The 22,848-nt window shown below is 41.6% G+C and overlaps 1 protein-coding gene across 3 annotated transcripts; it reads right to left on the bottom strand.

Moving 5' to 3' along the window:
- Positions 1 to 1,311: 1,311 nt before the first annotated feature.
- On the bottom strand, positions 1,312 to 22,550 carry LOC118507778 (homeotic protein proboscipedia). 3 transcript variants are annotated; one of them, XM_036046813.1, is made up of 6 exons: positions 20,634 to 22,550; positions 4,323 to 4,480; positions 3,968 to 4,061; positions 3,788 to 3,892; positions 3,540 to 3,700; positions 1,312 to 3,427 (listed from the first exon to the last, which is right to left on the bottom strand). In XM_036046813.1, exons 1-6 carry the CDS (start codon positions 21,148 to 21,150, stop codon positions 2,039 to 2,041), a joined length of 2,424 nt encoding a protein of 807 aa, XP_035902706.1. In that variant the 5' UTR covers positions 21,151 to 22,550; the 3' UTR covers positions 1,312 to 2,038. The 3 variants fall into 3 exon arrangements, with proteins under 3 accessions (XP_035902706.1, XP_035902705.1, XP_035902704.1); XM_036046812.1 differs by having other exon boundaries at positions 3,540 to 3,892; positions 20,634 to 22,134; positions 22,356 to 22,550; XM_036046811.1 differs by having other exon boundaries at positions 3,540 to 3,892.
- Positions 22,551 to 22,848: the final 298 nt, after the last annotated feature.

Below are 22,848 nucleotides of genomic sequence, written 5' to 3'. Positions count from 1 at the left end.
TCCAGTGGAGTAATGCTGTTTTTCCTATGATGGCCCTGAAAAAAATGTTGTGTGTTGATAATTGGATTAATCGCGAAGATTGTTTACCGTTGGTGTCTTATCAGTTGTGTAGTTTTTGGAGGCAGTTTTTGAAAGAGTAAGTACTCGTCACAACTTTGAATGTCGGGATTAGGAAGATAGTATGAATTTACATAATATGACCACTCGCTTAGTGAGAGCAGCACAGTTCTTCTGGGTTTGGGGTAATATGGCACAATAGAACATGTTTGTTTCTTCTCTGGCACTACAACCTCTCGAGTCTCGGGTCTCGAGCAGCCATTTCTGGTTTTCTGTAAATTGATTGATTAATCCTGGTCCTGTCGAGTCGTGAGCCCGATGTCGCGCTATAATAGAATATATGCAAAAACTTAGGTGGTAAGCTAAATATCACTATTGCCTTATGAAATAGAGCATTGATACTGAACAAAGTTGGTACAAATGAAAAATAAAACATAAAACTCATCATTCCATTAGTATTAAGCACAGGATTTTCGAAAGGATTTCGCAAAGTTAATTCAAAAGCTCTCTTCATTAGCGATAAAAAAGCTTAAAGCATAGCATTATTGCAGTATGAGTGCAAGAATAAGCTTGGCGATTGTAATGCTTTTCTTGGGAGGCAAAACACGCTGACGGCTGTAAACGAATGAATTATTGCTTTGAACAAGAGAACGTTCATTCCGGATGCTTTCTTTATTACATATTCCCGGGTTCTGGGTTGATCATCGCCACTGCTGCCACCTAGTGGACAAGTATATTATAAATGGTCCAGAAATCGTCTGTGGCTTTTATATGGTGAATTGGTGTGGTGAAGTGGTTATTTGGTTGCTGTCCTGACTAACAGCAGTTATGTTTATACCGACATTTACTCCGACAGTGCTTGATAGGAGTTTTCTGATGATTTCATATGGACTCATTGTGTACCATACATTTTTTTCTTAAGATTTTTTGATTATTATTGTTTGTTTGATGATGACTTACATGTTAAAAATTAAATAAAATTGCTAAAGACAATTGCAGAAAAACAATTATTTAAAACATTATAAGAATGTCGTTAAAGTGAATTGAGACGCGCGCACGGAAAGCAGACTTAAATGGCTTATACAAACATTTTGTATGTTTAAAAGTTCTTTCAAATCACTCCGCTACAATTGCAGAAAAGTTTTAAATCGGTTAACAGGATGTAAGAAGGCTGGAAAAGGTTATAAACAAAAATTTAAGGCAATCGTTCTCGATCGGATTACGAGTGTTGTAAATCGAAAAGATGCATGATGATTAGGATAGAGTTGAATTTTCTTTGATCCTTTATTTTACATCTTGAAATGCATGATCATCATTAGTTTTTCGCTATAACTGGTTGGTTATAATTTGTACATAGAAGTATCATTAATATACCGACGACGATTTGTGAACATCTGTAATCTAACGATTAGTATGTTTTGTGCGATTTGCCCAACTCGTTTGTTTTATTGATACACCGATCATAATTGTACAGCTCATTGTTGGGCAAACCACCGTTTGTCGTTTGTCCTGTAGCAGGAATAATCTACGATTGTTATTATGATATAAAATCCGTTTGAACTGGGTTGAATGTTCCCAGACGCTTGGTTCCCATAGTATATACATTTCTTTGAATACTTAAAAATGCCAGACTAAAACAAATGCAAAGAGACAAAAAAAAACTGTACACAAAACAAAATCGTCTGTTTAGTACAGAAAGGCAAGAGGTAACAATTTAACATCAACAGGATTGCTTTCGTAAAACAAAGTGCGTAGCAAAAAAAAAAGAATGGTGGAAAAGAACACACATAAATGCGCTACTTATCTGAACAGATACAATTTTCCCCGGGGTAATTGTTACACAGTATTGCAAAGCATTCTCCAAGAACAGGGAATGCGATGAACAATCGTATAAAGCGTTTTCATTCTTGCGTTGCACGAGCAGTGAGACCAAGAATAAGCGCAAGCAAGGGCGTGACGACAGTAGTAACAGAATTGAGAATTAGCTAAGCTGATAATATTCTGGGGCGAAATCATTAGCCAAATTGCTAAGGAAATTGAAGTCGGATGAATTGGAATTGTCCAGACTAACCATGGCGGCTGGTTTCGTTTGTGCAGCCGCACCGGTGCTGCCAGCTGGCGGACAACCGTTAAACGCGCAGAGTTCGCCGGCGGCAATTTCGTGGTGATTAGCAATCTGGGTTGTTGTCCTGACTACAGCAGCACTGTTTATGCCGACTCCGGCAGGATGGGTCGGAAGCGTTTGCTGTTGATGATGGAACGGATGCAGTTGCTGACTGTTTTGCTGATGCTGAAAAGGATGCTGGTGATGGTGTTGCTGGGGATGGTGCTGATGCTGATGCTGTTGTTGTTGAAGATGATGCTGTTGTTGTTGTTGTTGTTCGTAATATGCGCTAGCTACGGGAGATGCTTGATGGAAGGCAAAGGTTTCGCAGGATTCATTTCCCATGGCTCCTGGCACTGCGGCACCGAGGCCAGTGTACGGGCCATTGCCTTGATAGTCCATGTTGCTGTTGGCAGCTAGTGTACCATGATGAAACGAGCCCATTCCATCGTAGTAGTGGCCCTGTCCTACTGCACCTGCCTTCGCTGAATCGTAGTAGCCAGAGCCTGCGCCAAACTCGTGCTGAGGATCGTAATCGTTTGGATAGTACTGCTGTCCGCTCGGACCGTACTGTCCGACGTTGTTAAGGCCTGTATCGCAACTGTTGTAGTACGGTTGGGTCTGCGCGTGGAACGGTGTATCGTTTAGTTGCTGCTGCTGCTGTTGCTGCTGTGTATGCGACAGCTTTGCGGAAGGATCTTGCACCAAAGCCTTATTGCCAAAACTCTTCAGGCCCAAAGGAGGATTGAATTCTAGTTTTTGTGCATTGGGATAACTTTCATTTAGCGCATGCTGTGGGCCACCGTATGCTGCCCCAGGCGGTACGATCGTTTTCTGGTAGTGTTGATACGGTGGTTGATAGTGCACGCCCGAATCGGTCTTACCGAAGTATTCCTGCGGTTTGCTGCTGAAGTACATTCCGCCACTCGCCGATGATCCGGTATTGGTAGGTGATCCTTCACTCTCGTGGCTCACAATTGGTCCATGTGGTAGCTTATTCTTCACTATGCCGTACGGACTGGGATGATTGTAGTACGGCTGCAGATTGTTGTTGTTACTATTGTTATTGTTATTGTTGCTATTACTGTTGCTGCTCGGTGAGATGGCCGAAGTGGAGACGGGGCTGTGCGGGACGGGTATCGGCACGGACGAGGGACCCAATACCGGGCCACTATCCTTGGAATAGCCAGAAGCGTCGAAGCTTTTGAATGAGTTACTGTGAATAATTTTCGTAGAGCTGACCGACTCCTTTTTGATTGCCTGACCCTAAACCATAGCGGATGGAAGTGGACAGCAAAGAGAGGGAGAGAGATTAATTTGTAGTGCATTAGGTGTGGTGACACGGCGTGGGGTTACGTTTGCCGGATTTACTACTTACGTCGGATTTCTTCTTCACTTTGGCATGTATTTCATCCTCCTCGTCGAGGCTTCCCGTGGAGGCAACACTGGAATCGGCGCTGACCGTGTTGGTTACGCCACCAGAGACTCCGCCACCGCCCGTCGGTGTGCCTATTTCCACGGTGGAATTCGGTGTCATGGCTAGTGGCAGAGTGTCAGACGAATGTTCAGGGAAGATTCTCATCAACTTCATTGACTTGTGGTACGCTTGGCGCAGTGGCGACTTACCGGCGTTGGGCGTACTATTGTTCATCCCCCGAGAGCTGGAAGTCGAGTCCGGTATGTCATCCGAAGGCAGTTCACATCCTTGGCAAGATTTTTTGGAATTGGAATCTTTAACCACAAAAAAAAAAAACGCAAAGAAGATGATTATGCTATGATCCTAGCCTTTGTGTTGTATATGCTCACCCTTGAGATCGTCCTTTCCCGATTCATCATCATCAGTTTTGGAGAGTGTTTGCCGTTTATGCTTCATGCGTCGATTTTGAAACCATACTTTTACCTTTTGCGAGCGTTGTTTATCGATAGTATCAAACGAGCGACATCGATGTTTGCCATCAATGAGAAAGCATGAAAAGCATAGAAAACAGAATGAATCATTCAATTTACTGCACACAATTAGTTTGTCGATGCTGGTGATCGTTACTAATCGTCTGTGGACATTGTTCGTCAAACAAAGAGACGCAAACGTTCGGTAAATGGCTGCGTTGTTTTATGCGAAATAGTAATGAACTGGGGAAAATTGAATACAATTGGCATTTACCTGTCTTTCAGTTAGATCGAGACTAGCAGCAATTTCAATTCTTCGTGGCCGGCAAAGGTATTTATTGAAGTGAAACTCCTTCTCGAGCTCCAAGAGCTGCGTGTTTGTGTACGCCGTACGCAACCGTCGTGGTAAACCATTTTCGGCAACAAATTCGGCTACGATAAGGACATGTAAAGAAATGAAGAATACGATAAAAATGAGTTAACACTCGCGAATGCTCGTCGAAGGATTATGATTTATTTTATTCATACGTCGATTGACGTTAGCTTATAGATCCATCTACATCCCGGTTTTGATTGGACCCAATGCTGGCAGCTAACAGAAGCCCTGAAAATGGCTTTTAAAGTGATTGTTAAAGAGAAAGTGCGTTAATCGATTTAAGCCATTTTCATGCGGAAAGCACACTGCACAGAGCGACTGCCGTAAAGGGTACAGTAGCACGGATTTCGGGGAGGCAACTGTTGGGGTCAAGAAGCTGCGCTATTGTCAAACGGTGGCGGGCGATAATTTATGGTTCAATGGTAATTGATATTTTATTGTAATTTGATTACTGTGCGGTTCGGGGCGTGAGTACGGGAAATGGAAAAATATGTTGGCTCGGAGCTATCGAAATTCATTGGTGGTCAGTAAAATTGAATGGTCAATATCCGATTTCCCATTAAAGTGAGTGAGGTGGCGTCATGGAATGACGTACAACTATGCATGGGCCCATGCCAAAATAACAATGTTATTGGACAGTTTTTCTGTAATTGCTGCTAAAACCTTCGAAAATGAGATACTTTAGTGGAGAATTAGACTACTCATTGATAAGCATTTGGTTTTATTAATTTCTTTACATGTTACAAAAATAATAAGGATTTCATAATGAATTGTCTGAAGTAAAGTTATTCTTTAGAATGAATGTTAGATAATTAATTTTTAGAAACAAGAAGGAGATGTTGTTGTATAAAATGTGAAGGACAATAGTATAAGATCCATATTTGAGACCTCAACACGTAAAATGTAACAACGCGATTCTTCTTCTTTGAATCTGCGACCTTGAGAGGTCTCAGCCTGCCATTTCTGGCTTCTTGACTTGATTGACAAGACTTCATTTTATCCGTATCCCATGCAGTCTAGTGTACAGGCAGATAGTCCGGGTAGAATTCGATACCCGTTCCTGGCTTGTGAAGACCTCTGTCCGCCTCTTTTTATGGGTAACTATAGGTAAAACAAGTTTTAAGCACTCCCAAAAAGCAACAGCAAAACCTATCGATCAACCACTTGAAGTTGAGGTACAAAAAAGAATGAGAGCTTATCGAATAAATCAGTTTTAAATGTATAAATTCCGTTTACCTTGACGGATGATAGAATAAAAGCATCCGGAGTTTTGTAAAATATATAAAAATGAGGCTATGGTGTAGATATTGAAGGAATCTACTTAGTTTTGCTTGCAAAAAACGTCTTTGAAAACATTTGGGTTAATAAGAGTTTTATATTGATTCACTTTACCTTGTTGCTAAAAATCAGAGTTATAAAAATTAGAAAATTGTCATTGATGGCCTTTTTTGAAGATTCGGATAAAAACATTGTCTTAAAAGTGAGTGAATTGAGGCGATCTGGCGGCAAGGGATTGGAGCTCAAATCCCACCCGATCCGCATCCCCGTACGCAGGTCTGACGTTTAAGTTACGGGTAAAATCATGTCGTAGAAAGCCAGAATTAAGGCAAGCCGAGACCTTTTGACGTTGTACAGCAAAGGAAAAAAAAAAATACGTGAGTCAGTAAAATAAGACCATTCTTCTAACTTTGACTGTTTTTCCTAACTCCTGTTTGGATCCTTTCATACTGTTAAGCTCGGTGATAGTAATCTTTGAGTGTTTGATTTTTGTGTGTGTGTTTTACGCAATTATTTGGTATGTTTTGAACAAAAGTAAATATATTACTAATGTTTATTTTCCAATTGTGTTATGGTTTTATCTAAATATATAATATATGATTATATCAAACTATAACTAACAAATTGTCTACTTGTGAAGGCAACGAACAGCAAATCGTACTACATGCTATAAGGCCGACTGGGACCGATCGTTATCGAAATGCATTCGGGCCGTCTCCCCGTACGATGGACTGACTATTCAGCTACGAGTTAAAATTAAGTCAAAGACGGAACAATATGGCAGCGCGAGACATCTCGAGGTTTTAGTTTCAAAGAGCATGCTTTAAATAATATTCAAAATTGTTTTTTGCTTAAAGATTTCTGTTTATTTAAGCCATGCTTAAAACTGAACTGGATACAATTCTTCCTGGACAGAGTTTCAGCTAACGTGAACGATATGCCAATCATGTGTAAGAAACGAACATATCAATCGAATGATTCGAAATAAACAGTGGAATCCAAACATGATATCATTTTCAACGCTATGTGCTACTTTGCCGTAGGTTACTGATCAACCGACGCGCAGGAAAAATGCTCAACCACGTCATGAGTTTGGGTTTTTTTTTTTATAAAAGGTCGCACCACGATGATAAGGTGGAATGTTTCATATTTAGTCCGTTCAATGCTCACGAGAATAGCCAGTATTTATAGTCCCGCGTTAGACGAAAAGCTGGTACTTACACCAGCGTGCGTAGTTCACGTTCGCGACGACCGTACAGTAGCTATGCTATGCTTCCAGCATGATAAGGAAGAGTTTTAGGTAACTAGCAGTTTTTGCCTTATCACCGTATCTATCGTCATCATCAACCATCATCCTACATAAAAACGATTCAACGAATTCAACGCACTCGCTAAAGTTCCGGCAGGACGGCCAGATGGAAGCGACCACAAATCGTAGTCGATGATTCATGGTCGACAACTAGCAAAACAAAGTGTAGAAAATGGCCTCGGGAGAAATTCTTTCGGTAGCGTTCCATCATACTAGGACTCAGCATGAGTGAGTCTTTTTCGTCCGCTTGGACAAGATACGTACATTTTCTCAAATAAGCAAACCGTTTGATGGATTTGGAGCGCTGAGTTACGATGGAATATGGCGGCTATTGCATATTTGCAAACCAAACAAAAAGATAAGAAATTTTAAAATTTTGTTAAATTTGTTTGATATGCACAGGAATGAAACAAAAGGAACGGAGCCAATGTGTTTGGTTTAAGCGAGTTAGTGATACACGGTTTATCAATTCTGTTTGAATTCTGGGCGTTAAGGATCATGCCAAAATCAGTTTCCTGTTTTTTTTTTTTTGGTTACAGTTACACCCGGTAATCGAGAGGGGAAATCAGGTTTGAGGGTTAGCAATGGGTGTAGGGTTTATCAAAATCCAAAATCAATCATTATTTAGAATCGTAGAGATGTGCCAGATTTTAGTAGGTCTGAGAGCTGTAACCCTCTTTGAAAACGGGCAGCAAAGATGCATTGACACATGGCGGAGGAACAGTGCGTCCATGCATACACCCCTGGCATGGTATTTTTCTTACAAACATGTTGTCAATACTTATTCGCGCCGATGAAGATGTATGCATGTGTTCGCTAGGCGGCGCTACTTCTGCCAAGAGGAGGCCGTAGAATTCCGGAGGACTAGAAGTGTCTTTTACTCAACAGCTTTACTGTCGCCTAGCGAGCGGAGCTGCTGTCAGTCTGCGTCGGCAAGTTACACACGCTGATCCATATAGACTGAGACGACACGGCAAAATGACACGGCCCGAGGTGGCGCATCGGTGGTACTGCACGTTACGAAACGGTAGTTGGAAATCGTTTTTTTGAAAATGATTGATTGATCACCGCATGTCAATTGTAAACAATTGATCCCTCTTTCTGTGTCCGTACGTACGCTTCCGACGATGTGCGACGTGCGAAAACGCTTACGGCCGGCTACAACAGTTTGTGTGGCACATGTAGAGTGGTGTATGTTTTTGTTTATAGGCAGGAGGATAAGGGCGTCAAGGTTGGTAGGAACAGGAGCTCGTAGCACCTGTGCAGGAACCAGCATTGCCAAGGAAGTTGTACCGTACCGTGCAGCTGGCTCGGACATAAGCAATGGACATTGCTGCTCGGCCGGAGGAGTGGGATCTGATTTAAGAATGAATGTGCGATGAAAAAACATTTGGTCACCGAGATTTGTCATCAAGCGATCAAACATCGTGAAAGCATTGATCCTTCGTGTTCGGCAATTTCGTAGTGTTGTTTTCGTAGTACCGTCTACGGGGAGACATTGATTTCTGGAGGTCACAGACAAGCAATTTATCAAATATCCCCTGTGTTTAGATGCACAGGTTGAAAAAGGAAACGTTTCAGTTGTCACCTAGCGTGCGGGGGAAGCTAACTGCGGAACGATAAGATGAATGTACATAATTTCGTAGCAGGAGAGTTTTCTGCATCGACCAATGACGGGACACTTTTTACAGAGATACACAACACGGCTTCACGTAGGGACAATAGCTGCGGCAAAAACACATACACAAACAACACAGAGCACGGTCTCGATGCACCTTCATTACGTTAAAGTTAGTTGCAAATGGGTTTTAATTTTTAATTCGCGATCTGCACAAGATGTCTATTTACCACAGAAAGACAATTACAAAAAACTCAAACTCACACACACACACACACACACACAGTTCGAATGAACCGTTAAAGGAAAGTGGGCGATTTAAAAAAGGTGATGTTTAAAGGGCAGGAAATGGGTATAAATCTAAACCAAAAAGTATGCTTTCCTTTCGGGATATCGTCCGGGAACGAGCGCCCATCCATTGTCCGGCCATGGCCTAAAGGCGAAGAAGGAAAACTGAAGAAGGCGAAAAAAGTGATTCGGAAAAGATTTTCCTCTATTTTTAAAAGTCATTTAATTTCTGTTGCTGTTGTTTCTGGTGGCGCATTGCCACCACTGTAGGATGGGTATCACTGGAAGCGAAAGGTTTTGATTTTTTGCTATTTGTTTAACATTATACTTTTATTCTACCATGTTGGGAAGAGCGGATGGACGGACGGACGGCAGTGTCATTCCTTGCTCTATCCACCTCCTCGTCTAATACGCTAGGAAACTGTTTGTGAGCTATCGTAAATATGCGGTTTTTCCTGGTGGCTACACTACCAAGAACGAAAAGAATAAATTTAAACGATTGCGAAAACAATTACAGGACTGCGTTTAATATCTTTAATATGCAAAATAAGTACTGCTGGGATGCAAGCAGTAGGATAGAAAGTAAAGGAAAGGTAAAATAAAACCAGCAGAGACAAGAGTTTGCAAAACGATGCTTTTAGGATATGACGCACATTGGAGGGTAAATCTTATAATAGATTTAAGGAATAATACGATAATACAGCACTGTTTAAAGATGTATTTTGAGTCTCCTGAAATGTTAGAAGCAATTATACATACAGCAAACAAACAAAGTGTTACGTGTTGTTATAAAATTATCAAATTAAGTTAGACATTGTAAAGCTCTAGCTCTACAGCTAGCATTACTACATACAAAGTGTGCTAATGTTTGGGAAATTTTCCGTCTATCCCTTTTTAGCTTTGAATATAATTTTGAGGTGTTATTTCTGGGAGCGGCCAGAAAAAAATGCTAAAAATAGAAAACCCCGTACCGGAAGCATGACAAGGAAGGCGCGCACTGTCGACCGAGTAGATAATGGAATTTTGCCCCTTTATTGCTTCATTTTCGAGGATTCGTGAGGGAGTATAGGACATCGCTACTGGTTGTTTAGAATTAGGGCATAAAATATCGATCATCGATAGCTAAACTAACAACACCGAAGGGATGGTGCGCAAATTTTTTTTCACTTGTTTTTCAATTTAAATTAATCCGAATCTGAATGAAAACTTGGCACAATTTACTAATAATGTAATTCTTAATTACACGGCTTGGTCGTTCTTTAGTGAATAGAAAACGGTAGTTCAGTTATAAAAGTAAGTTAAAAAATATTATGTTTAATTTATCTCCCACTGTTCCGAAACACTTAAACAGCGCGGTAATATCATACGTTGCACGCCAAGCCATTAAAATGTAGAACATTTAAAATAGAAGGGGGAAACCCATCTTAAACCGTCCAGATAACAGTCTATTTGTCTTAAAAGTATTTGCGGTTGGTTACCGCGAGCTTATTCTTGAGAAGCCGTGGGCCATATTTTTTCTTGTTTGGTAGCATATTTTGGGGTGTTTTAACGTCTTTTTGTGACCAATTAATGTCGGTATGAAAGCGGAACCCTCGTCAAGCGAGTGTTCCGCAGATTTGGAAGAAGCGATTACTTATGACAGTTGCAGGTGGGTGTGCAATTTTTCAAGACGGTTGTGATCGGCAGGACATTTTTCGTTCTCTTCTACTTTGTACGTGGGAACATAAGCTGCTGTGTAACGTTGATAACGTGAAGAAGTGAAACAATGAGCCGAGCACGGTAATGTTTACTAGTGAATTCAACTTGCATTTGGTTGCACCATGCAGACTAAGTTTACATGTGGTCAACCTTGACCTAGCATGGGTAAGGCGCTTGGGAATAACACATACGATTATGGCGTCGTACAGGGGATTTGGTGCAATGCAACAGCTAACCTAACATCTTCTTCCTATAAATCCCAACCCTGTGAAGCTGTGAGCGTATTTTAGGAGGGTGTTTCGGGTGTTTGAAATTCCCCGAAGCCATCTGCTCATCAACATATGGCGACGGAATTTAGGATCTTAAGTGAATCCAAAGTAGATAAATGATTTTTTTTGTATCACTGATGTTTGCTACTTTGCCGCTACCGCGCACTAGCGGCGTACGGAGGTGCGAGTACTCTTGTGTATAATTGATTACGCTCCGTTCCCTTTATTTGGTGCCTAATTTTTGTTATGCCAATCATGCGCGCGGTTTTATGACTTAAGCTAGCACTAATAGACGCTATAATCAACCGAGGTAAATTTTAATTTTCACGCCTATGCTGTGCTGCTGTAGTTTGGCTCGATTTTGTTTGCGAGACGAGCGCTGTTCAACTGCGGTATGCTTGGACCATTGGTCTGCAATGGGTTTTTTTTGTTCTCTTCTTTGAACCTGCACCGGCCCAGAGCGGATACCAATCAAAGCAACCCACAGCGAATGCCTTTAACCAAGGCCGTTTTTCTTACCGACGCTTGCTTGCGTCTCCGCTTGCAACGTGGGATGAAGTTCTCGGACATGTGCCAGGGATGCCCATGGATTGCGAGTAATTTTGAGGTGTCTACAGACTTTTGGAAGAAAAATTGTTCCGCAATTCATCAGTACCATCAAATTCTCTGCGAGCAGCTCTCTGCTGTGTGCGGTGTGTCGAGGGTCGGTGTGTGCACGGTGGTGATACAGTTTTGCTTTCTTTCTCGTCCTAGCCCAACGGACTATTGCGGGCAAGTGGGTTGCAAGAACACAAGCAGAGCAAGAATCATGTTGGATCGTTAATCAAACTCATTCAAAACATTTCGTTTGCTGTTTTGTTTCGGCCTCACCATAGATAGAGGGCCACGGTACATGGTGTTCGGTGTTTCGAAGGTACATCCGAGGGCAAGATACCGATGGTGATGACGGCGCCTCCTGTGAGTGTCTAAGAGGCGTTGGCGCCCTTTTGTGATGCTGGGTGGGTAAGGCATGTTTGTAAGTGTTTTGTTACAATCTCCCATGCCGGTGTGGAAAAGATCGTTTTGCCGTGAGGCGAGGGCAGAGCAGGGAGACGATTATCCCTTAATAAAACTGAACCTTATCAAATTTCAAACCGTTTAGCAGCGGTGATTTTATTGATCCCCAGAGAAAACGGTCCACTCTCGGAGACAAATGATTGCTTGACCTGTCGACTTCACACGGTGGACCTATGAACCGTCCCCTTATTTCATGGCCGACCCGTGCGCAAAGCGATGCTCCTGCAGCAGTCGTCGCAATGCTGTCTGATGCGGAGGGAAAGGGAATGTATGCGGAATGATAACATAATATTTTTAAGCAGATTAGCACATCATGGTCCATTTTTCTTCTCCACTCCCTAGCACGAGGCCGTACGGAACTTCCTGCTGTTTTTCGCGTTCATTCATTCCTCTAATCCAGCTGGCAGGAGGAGCAGGAGGAGGAAGGAGGTTGAATGGGTAGTGCCGAGAAGGGAGTGGTAGTTCTTGAAGGAATTTCCTGCTCCGAGGTGTGTGTGTGTGTACTCGGGATTCTTGTTATTCATGTGTATTTATTTGATAAACACTCACATTTTTTCTACCATTGGTAGAGCAGAGCATAGTCTTTCTATCGCAACAAGCGTTGTTTTGCAGGGGTGTGTGCTTGCCCTTTGCACTTTGTGTACTTTAGTGCTAGCGTCGTGTGGTGAAATAAATCTACAGGCGAAAATACAAAAAATGAAGCGTGTAGCAAACCAAGGGTGGTTCGTCCAAGTCCGAAACAGGAACGAAAACCCGATCCGACCAACGTTGAGCGAGGAAGTGAGACTTTTTTTTAAAATGCTAAACCGAGCGAATAAAGCGATGATGACGACAATATAATTTATAGTAGTCATAAAATTACAATGTCAACCGCAAGAAGTGGCACTTCTGTAGCACCGCAAACATCGCTGGAGTGTGCCTTACCGCTAGGGTAGCAGTTGATTTCGTTGATCTGTGGTTACGATAAAGAATCCTCCCAGCAGAAGGAAAAGTTTTAGGCGGTGGTTTGGGCCGAAGCATAAATGCGTCGTTAATGCTCTGCAGCAATCCCACAACACGAGAGTTCATAGAGATATTTTAGTTGTTGTTAATGGTCTTCATTTTGCATGTATTACACAATTGCAGAAGTTATTGTTTGAAATATCCATCATTAAATGATGCATTCCGTGTTGGCTGTTTACCGTACCTCTGACACTGATATTCGGGTGGGAAAATGGAATAATTTGAGACGAGTGTTGGGGGTGACGTATTTTATAGAGCAAAAGATGAAACAGTGCGAAAAAGTATGCATGTTGAGGGTCATTTTGGGAAAATGGTACCATTTCAGCTACAAGATACAAGATAATTGAATTGTAGGTGTTCAACATCAGCTTCGAAGAGCAGGTTTTCTTTATAAAAACTATGCGTATAAAATGTTTTCTATCTCCATCCCATATTAGTTAAAAGTAAAGTATCTTAAATTTAAGTCAGTGAATAAAATGGATAGTGGCTATAAGATGAACATTTATCAACATGTGTTAAATGGGTAGAAGTTTATTCTCAAAAATAAAAAAGTAATCCAATTGATCAGGTTCAATCAGGAGATTTTTCTTGTTCGTCCTTCATCAGTCGAACCAACGAGGTAAATAATAAGTCGAAGTACTATAGGAAACAATAAACTAAGTTTACTATTAATGACACTTAAGCCTGTAGAAAGACAGCTAGAGTTATTGGGCCGGTTGGTGACTGGTTAGCCATTAGATTAGCTGCGGGAATTACAAAGACGGTATGCGATAAGAAACTGTATGATCATAATATAAGTAGACATCCGAAATAAAGCATCTTCATCTGTTATTGCAATACTTGCAAGTATTTATAAGACTTATTTATTCCTTTTCTCTAGGGTATACATACAGTCACGGAAAATAGAATCTTCTTCTTTGGCACCACAATCTCGAAAGGTATCGGCCGGTCATTTTTGGCTTTCTGTGATTTGAAGTTTTCCGTAGCTCGATAGTAAATCCTGCGTATGGGAGGTTATCTGGATGGGACCTGATACCCGGTCCTGCCGAGTGCAGACCGACGCCGCTATCACCTCGGTCACCGGATAGAAGCGTCAAGGACAATAGAATAAGATAATAATTTTTTTAAATTGTAAAATTTAGGTCATGATGTCGGTTTTAAACGAATTGACTAGTTGTTTGATATAGTCTAGTGAAACAAATTAAAGATTTTTACTCTTAACCTATGATGTAGTCCTTTTTTAATGAAAACAACAATGATATAGAAAGTTGTGATATAGGAGTTGATGCTTTTTTTCAGTTTAGAATATACCTAGAAGAAGTATCGTAAGCAGTAGTTTGAAAATCGGGTTTAAATGTGGTTTTATTCTATTGGCCATCACTGTGTTTACTGAAGATTCAAGCATCGCCATTACACAAACGCTGCATGTTTTGTTGCATTGCGTGGCTTTAATTTACTTTATGACGGACGAATACACTTAGCAATTGCGCCGGAGAATGATCATGCGCTAGCCCTACGTGAAGCTAGGTGACGGCTGCGCCACATATCACGACTCTAGCGTTCGGTTGAAAATTGTCGAAGCTCATAAATGTACTATAGGAAGCTAGTATACTGAGGCAATTGAGCTTAGAAACAAAAGATCTTACGTCTTGCTCGTGCTATTAGTGAAAATATGTTTTCTGTATAAGTATATGGCAGTTATACGAGACCGAGGAACGATTATTAGTTTGCTAGCTCAACGGTCGGTTCCGTGCTGGGTAAATGGAGTGAATTAAAAAGCGTAGTAATGAAAAATCACCAGTCGGAAGCGATGTTTTTTTTCATCTGCGGTTAGCGCTGAACGATGGCAGATGCAATTGAACACGTTGAGGTTGACTTTGATCTGTCAGTCGGACGTGGACAGCGAATGGCAAAAGGGCAATGAAACGCCACACAAGCCCTAGGGAAAGCATCTGCGCGCGAGGGCAACGGCAACAGCAACGGCAAACGGAAAAATAATTCAACGGCATATGAATTGAAGTCGACTTATGAGCAAGTTTCGTGTAGCCCGTATGTTGCTTAGAAATCATCATTCTTTGTGTAACCTGTTATTTTACTTCATTTGTCATGCGAGCGTATTTCTGTCTTCGCCGTCTACAGTTTTACCATTCACTCTTTCCGTCTTGGTCATAGTTGGTGTTTTGTTGCTGTAAGTTGGCTTTCCGTCCGTTTTGCCATACATATCTGAATGTTTGTGTTTTTGAGCGGGCAGCCATCTCAACAGGGCTGGGCCGGACATACTTCGTGATCGTGCGCAAGAACTTAATAGTTTCTGTTCGAACCGGGACGGTTCTTGCACAGACGAACGAGCGGACGTCAGGCGGATACGAAACTCCGTTTAGTGGCGTCGGTCTCTGTGGCTGAGTCGCATTTTATCATTGCACGTACGGATGAAAAAGTTCGCATGCAAGCAGGCAATAGTTTAAAAATGTCGGGCTAACGGGGCTGTTTGGAAAACATAATTGAAAGCAACTTCGGGGAACCCCTCCAGCCATCAGTCTGCTGTCAGTAAAAACATAAGCTTTCCAGCGGTCGTATATCTTAGAATACGAGTAAGTAAGCAAGCAAGTAAGTGTTGCCTTGCTCGTACGTTTTATTTTGTAGCAGCGAGGTAGATACTTTTCGCTGTAACTTTTAGACGATTTTTGCATCGAGAAACAGTGTAAGTTTTGTTCATGGCTGATATACGATCATAAAGAATTATTAGAAAAAGGAATGGAGTAGCTTCAAATTTTTGAAAAAAATAAAGAATCAAATGAATATGCGGACATCATTATTATTATTTGATACAATATTCATTCAACGGTTAAGCAGTGCTACAATCACTTTGCAACATATTATGGGTAAATAGAATCAAATAGATTTTATCTCTCTTAAAATGCATAACAAAACGCAGCGTTTCACAAGGAGCCAACTTCACAAAAGATACTCACAAGAGTGTTGTAGATCGTTTACATTGCCGTTGTAAGAATGTAGTAAGTAAGAAACCGTATCGTAGAACCTTACGCTTTACGTGTAGGTTACGCCGCAGGTAGGTTAGGGCAATGCAAACGCGTAAGGTATCGGTTTGGGCAGACGTTGTATTTTTAAAGGAACACGATCATTAATCATACTAATGCCAAATACGACGCACCGAGCGCGAGTCTAGCTATTCTATTTCTTTTTTTGTTTGTTTCGTTGTAGGGATTTTCTCTACCGTCCGTATACAGTGATTGAAAGAAGCAGCGACGTAGAATGCGTCGCGTGGTGTATGATGCGTGCGTGAGACGTTAACATTGATGCACAGGAAGAGGTACGCAGCGATCGTGCCAGCGAAGCGGATTTGGAGCGCTGTGAGTAACATGTGTCATAGGCGTTACATGAATTCCGCGTTATCTGTTCGGCTGTGGCTTCGACGAATGAAGATTTTATTTAACGTTTCGCTAACGTTTGTAGAACCCGTGCTTGCATCGTTGAAATGCTGAATGGAGACGCGTGGTTGCAAGCGGATACAATCGTTAGATAGATAGTTATTTTTCCGATGAGTGATGGGATCGGTGCCGTCGGGGCAATTGTGTGAGGAAGACAACAATTAGAAGCGGTAACGACTGCACTGCCACGGTGCCACGGAAGGTCGTACGTAGTTGCGGTTGTGTTTTTTTTATTATAGATACAATGAATATCCAACGCGCTGGCTGAAGCTGAATGAAGCTGTGGCTGTGACCAGCATAAGGAGAAAATAGAAAACTACTGTTTTTGTACATTTTTTTATGGGTCACGTACTCCATACGACCAAGGCCAATTGATTGGGGCTCGGGAGCTGGTATTATGTGTGACATGAATCGTGCAAACTCATGGCAAAATCTCGAATTGTATCACTGTTGCGTGACTAGAGTTTACGAGTTTCAAATCGGAGAATATGCATTGAAAATGGAAATTTGAATATACCATGTAAAGAAAATGTGAAACGTTTCAGCTCTTGAATCTATAAAATTGCTATACAATTCTACTAAACTATATTTCGATGAGCCTATATTGAAAATTTAATGTTGTACAATACAAAGCAAAAATTAGTTGGCTACTAACCCTGCTTGAAGGAAATAATCAGCAATTTATCATAACAAATGCAACGATCCTGCATCTACCGTGCAGGTATAAATTTAGCACGTATCCTTGTTATTATGGGTTAACAAACGTATCGAAAAATCATTCGATTATGGTTGAAACGTACGGCGCTTACACGTTTAATCTCCCTTCAATAGTTGTGCCTCCTGGTGCGCTCTCGAACGACGGGGGGTTGTCGTGCGTGCTGAGTCGTTCACAGCTAGAGTTTCAACAGTTTCGGAAGTCTTCGATGATATGGATTACAAGCCGAGAGGGTGGTCAGTAGTAAATCATCGACAATATAGCCACTTCATGCACAAGTTCTCCCTTACGGCGCTACTATCGTTCGGTTGAACAGCATACAGACATAGGCAGACAGATCGTGAAGCACATGGTAAGCGTAAGCGTAACTCATCGAAGGTAGACAGTGTCATGTAAACAGCATTCATTTAAACGGTTACACGTCGAATACAGCAATATCTTTCCGCTCAACACTGCTAGTGCAATCGGTACCTTTTGCTTGGTGGCTTACAGTAATAGCAGTGCCATAACCATTTACAGTGGTATCTTAATTAATTTGCAGCCAATATCAGAGCTGGGTAATATTTTCGTAGGAGATAGGGATGTGTAACAGGAGGTTAATTTAATGGAGTGAAGAATAAAGGCACAACCGCAAAACAGTATGATACAAGTCGGGGTACTAAGCTTAGTCTGAAGACGGAATCGAACGGGAAAAGGGTGAGTAGAATGTAAACTGACAGATATCGTGCGCGATACATACTGGTACCAGCATAAATCATGCGTAGGTATTTCGTGTGGATTACTGTTCTGTTGTGATAGTTCTTAATGTGAAGGAAAACATGCTATAAACTGTTGCAAAGGTGAGGTTTGCGTATAATTTCAAAAGGTTTTTTTTTCTATTGTTTATTGGCTCGTTTGTTATATTAAAGCATTTGTAAATTATTTAAAGGTTTAATTTCAAGCAGGTTTAAGTTAAATCGTTCCGCTTTTGGTACGAGATTTCCTCAACCATCTTAATACTTCTTCTCTTCTTCTTTCTTGGCCAAATGACCTTTTTTAGGTCATGCCTGCCATTTCTGGCTTACTAGACTTATTGATACCGCATAGTTGGATAGTCAGTCCTCACTATGGGGGAACGGCCCAGATGGGATTTGAACCCCGATCCAACCGTGTAAAGATCGACGTCGCTGTCGCATCTACTATCGGGCCGACCCTTAATACTTCTTATACACTTTTTTCTTTCGAGTAATTAACAATATTTAACTATTCATAGCTTTACCATATATTGCGACATTGTACCTTCCATTGTACAGGTACCTTCGAGACTATTTTATGCATATTTCAAAATTATAGCTATTTCAATGCATACGTTGTGGGGCGGTACGATGGCTGAGGTGGTAGCACCGCCGGTCTTCACTCGGCAAGAACGATTATCGAAACCCATCAAGACCATCTTCCCGTACGCACATCAGGATAGCCCAGCCACGGGTAAAATGAAGTCAAGGAAAGTCAGAAATGGCAAGCCGAGACCTTTGGAGGTTGTGCTGCCAAAGAAGGCAAAGAGGAAGAAGGAAGGTTCAATACTTTTTTAATCAGTAGCTATAGCAATTACTAATATACTGAACACTCAGAACCCTCTCAAACTATTCTTGCATTTCAGTAGTGTGTAGAAATAAAAAAATATTTAAAACTATGTATGTGTCTTGAAAATGCAGAATGTTTTCGATTGGTTTATTGCACTACATCACTTGTTCAAGACACATTGAAGCATTGCTAGTTTTGTTGAATCAATTTGTTTGAGTAATGTATTCTTAAACATTGCATCTCGATTTGTTAGACAATTTTCTGTAGAAACATGGTAATTTCGAAATTGTATTAATATCGGTTCCAGGATAATTACAGCCATTAATTGTACTCTTTTTTTGCTTGGCACAAACACTACAAGCTGTCTTGATATTGACTAAGGTGAGTCAAAGATGGCTTCTTTTGCTAGGTTTACTCGTAGCTGTAAATGATGTAATTGTTCCTTGACTATTCATTAAGTAAAATATTAGTTATTGGACAGTCATTGCATCAATATCGCCGGCTGATATCACTGCAGTTTTTCAAGGTGGGTCAAGGTATTTGGAGGCCCTGCGTGGAATAACAGTTAAGGCCCCTCTAATTGTGATATTAGAGGGAAACAACAGGATTTTCCTCACCGATGAGGCTCTTCTGGCCGACGAGTCCCCGAGCGGCCGCTCCTTCCTTTGTAATGCAATGAATAACCGCAAGACGATGTTCTAATTGTAAGATTTGAAGTGGAATATACTTCATGAGGCTCCCCGATAGTAGAGTTGACGGCAGCATCACTCTTCACCAATCACACGGCAGGATCGGGGTTTAAATCAAATCCAAATTGTCTCCCTTCAGTGAAGGCTGACTATTGAAATACGTGGTATCAATAAGACCTAAGTGGTTGATAAGCCAAGCAGAAAATAATTCATGAAGTTCCTTGGGTAACTGTGCACCAATATAAGTTATATTGTGTTTTATCATATTTATTCGCCTTAAGTCAGCACAAAGCACTGACCACAGCATAGGTATTGAGATACAGGAAAGAGTGTTGGCTCGTGTATGTCAGAAGCACAATGTAGGAACCGCGACATTGACGAGGTCAACGAGCTGTTGGGGTGATCTTCCAACATGCCATGAGACTGATACAGGGACAACCCACCCGTAAAGTGTTTTTAAGCCATCCACATGGATAGAAGATGCATGTTAGAGCCAAACTGAGATGAAGTGATGGCGTCGATATTAGCTTGACAGACGATCGTGAGCGTGATGAGTGATAGGTTAGTACCAGCGTAAGTATTATTCTTGAACAAATTTTTATTATCCCATGATGTAAGAAACATTCACATATCTTATTTTTTGTTTAACGTCATGTAAGGACATGTCTGAAATATAACGATAGTCATTTTTACATCGTGTGTTCTGATAGATAACTCTTGCCAAAGGGACCGGTCGTAATACAATTCGTTACCCGAATTTATCGTGTGCAAGTCTGGCTACGATATCACTGATCACATGTATACTCTTGCATAAACATTGATCCTGTTACATTGAAATTGTTACAAAACAATTGAGTGGTTATCAAAAAGTATTTCAAGCTTATCTAAATCATTCATAAAATAACGATTGCGTGTACAGGTTCTAAATATTGTAGGGCAATGTTTCGTGGCCACTGAGTCTGCATTACTCAATGTATGAAGCATAATGAAATAAATATATGGATAGTTAGTTGCACACTCATAGGTGCATGTAAAAATTGTGGAGTTTCGCTCAGTACATAAGGGCATCCAATAAAAAGCTACCGTGTACAGCAACCATAGCTAATGGTGTGTTTGCACAAGCTGTAGCCATAGTAACAATGTGCTGGTCACAACGAAAAACAGGCAACGGAAAAGATGTATTGTTCGTTATTAAAAACGAACGTTACATACACTATCTTTACACTGAATGGTGGAAAAAAGTAGAGCAGAGAATGTTTACTAAACGATACCTACCTTGTGCTGTAGCTTTCCGGGACGTTTTTTTCTCTTTCATCCAGGGATATTCCGGTACGGATTCCATACTATCACTGGGACCCATCGAGTAACCCTGCGCGATGAGCTTCGGGCTCTCGCTGTCGATATGTGTCAAAAATTCAGCCATTGAGGGTTGTGAGTTGATAAAGCCACTTTCGTTCTGCATCCAGTAAGATGTATCTGGATGAGGTTGCTGCTGCTGTTGTGTAGCAGGTTGCGAACCGAGACCCTCAACGGACACTGCAACGGGCAATTGAGCCGCAGCTCGCGGTGGTTTATCACAGATCGCTTGTTTTCGACCGACCAGCTGGGGTCCTCCGCTAGCGATGATTGCTTGTTGCTGTTGGGTAGCGGTAAGGGAAACTTGCTGCGGATTGATAATGTCGGTTTCACTCCCCACTACTACCGCTGCACCAGCCTGAAGCGAGCCGATCGCCGGAGATTCTGATTTGATTTGTGCGCCCATGTGTTCGATGGAACTGCAAACTTCTTGCATTGCCAGATCGGAGTGAAACTGAGTCAAGTTGTAGCGGGGTGCGAAAGCGCAATGCAGATTCTACGTTCGGTTTGGAGCGTTTTGTTCAGTCGCCGACGATACGGTTGTCTTTTTTTCGAACTGAAGAAATTATAATCCTATCAACCTTGTAGCGACCATGCCGAATGGTATTCATGAAATGCGATCAAGCTGTTGAGCAGTCATCAGCTACGATTGTTAAGTAATGTGACATGTGACAGCGTTTACCGGCTCACAATGTACCTAGCTGATGTGTAGAGTACTCGTGGTAACAAAAACAGAAATATCCAGATCATTACTCTATTCTTCTCCGCTAAACTACTCTAAATCTATTATCACACCATTGTCACCACGCACAAATCAATGGGTACAAATTGCCCCAATTTCTATCAATTACGGTACACCAGTATCACTTTTGTAGCGAAACCACTCTCGTTTGACGGCTAGTAACCGATATCTACAATGTTTACAGCGATTTCACAATCAAATGTACAGCTCAACACCACGGCAAACTTGATGAACGACACGGGAATGGAGACTGGATTGGAAACGTGCTGGCTTTCTTATCATTTCTCTCGCCGCGGGAACTAAGTGCCGTTTTAGAAGAAAGAAGACCGTAAATGCAACAGTCTCCCAACGACCGGCACACGTGGCAGCACCAAGGATCCTATTACGAGCACAAGTCGTTGTAAAATATTCGGGGTAGCGTTGCTGACAGCGCTGCTATTCGGATGCTGGGTATTTCCTGCGCGCTCCGCGCATTGATGTCACCGGCGATAGCGCGGCACCGTTTAGATAAGCGCGCAAAGGATGCAGTGAAATATTAGAACAGGCTCATAGGCAACACTGAAATCTTGGATGTCTCCGGAACCGACGACACTTAATGCTTGCATAAATTATGTACTAGCTTTTAATCGCGAACAATTTTAACTTCACCACGTGCACTGTTGTGGATGTAACCGCATACTGTAAGGGACGTGAAATCCCGTTTCATTATTATGATTGGTTTCTCCACATACAAAAACACACACACACACACAGCACAGAACAGCGAAATATTTTTAGCAACAAATTCTGAATTTCACTACGTTCAGATGAACCCTAGACACTGATCGGCATCGACACACTTTTCCAAAGTTGGAGCTGTTTGGATTTGATTTCCATAATTTTTACGATAAAGCACTTACTTAGCAGAGAACATGATAATACAGACAACACAAACTGCCCTTTAGAACCGCTAATGAGTGTTCTGTCGGAATGTGGGCATTGCAAATCCTGCCCTGACTAACGTTTGCATCATATTCACAATGGACCTCAAATTCCGTAATCTCGCTTCGCAATCGCAGAATCTCCGTGTTCGGTGAGTCGTAGACGAACGAGCTGCAACAGCTAACTGACCATTTTGAAAGTAAGGCGTTTGCGATGGTACAATCTGGTTGGTTGGCAATGTGCAGTGTGTAGTTTTGTTGTTGGAACAGTGACACGAAAGAGTGCGCATGGTGTTGTCCCTTTGCTCACTCCAACGTGCTGAAGGGTACTTCAGTAACACGCCTTCTTTTTCGTTGAGTACACAATCCAGCTTGATAGTGTTTGTGATCCCTGAGCTCGGTGTTTATCAGTGGTAGGCAACTAAAAATAAGAGATGTTCGATATGCTGCCTATGGTGTGAAATAATCACGT

This window comes from Anopheles stephensi, chromosome 2 (genome assembly GCF_013141755.1).
Source record: "Anopheles stephensi strain Indian chromosome 2, UCI_ANSTEP_V1.0, whole genome shotgun sequence".
NCBI classification, from domain to species: Eukaryota; Metazoa; Arthropoda; class Insecta; order Diptera; family Culicidae; genus Anopheles; species Anopheles stephensi.
This window is presented reverse-complemented; position numbering and strand designations above follow the sequence as displayed.

Excerpts from the sequence above, each read along its gene's own strand:
- LOC118507778 (XM_036046811.1), bottom strand. The coding sequence starts at position 21,150 with ATGCAAGAAGTTTGCAGTTCCATCGAACACATGGGCGCACAAATCAAA. Across the intron at positions 4,481-20,633 it reads CCGGAAAGCTACAGCACAAG|CCGAATTTGTTGCCGAAAAT; the intron begins GTAGGTATCGTT and ends TCCTTATCGTAG. Across the intron at positions 4,062-4,322 it reads TCGATCTAACTGAAAGACAG|GTAAAAGTATGGTTTCAAAA; the intron begins GTAAATGCCAAT and ends CGCTCGCAAAAG.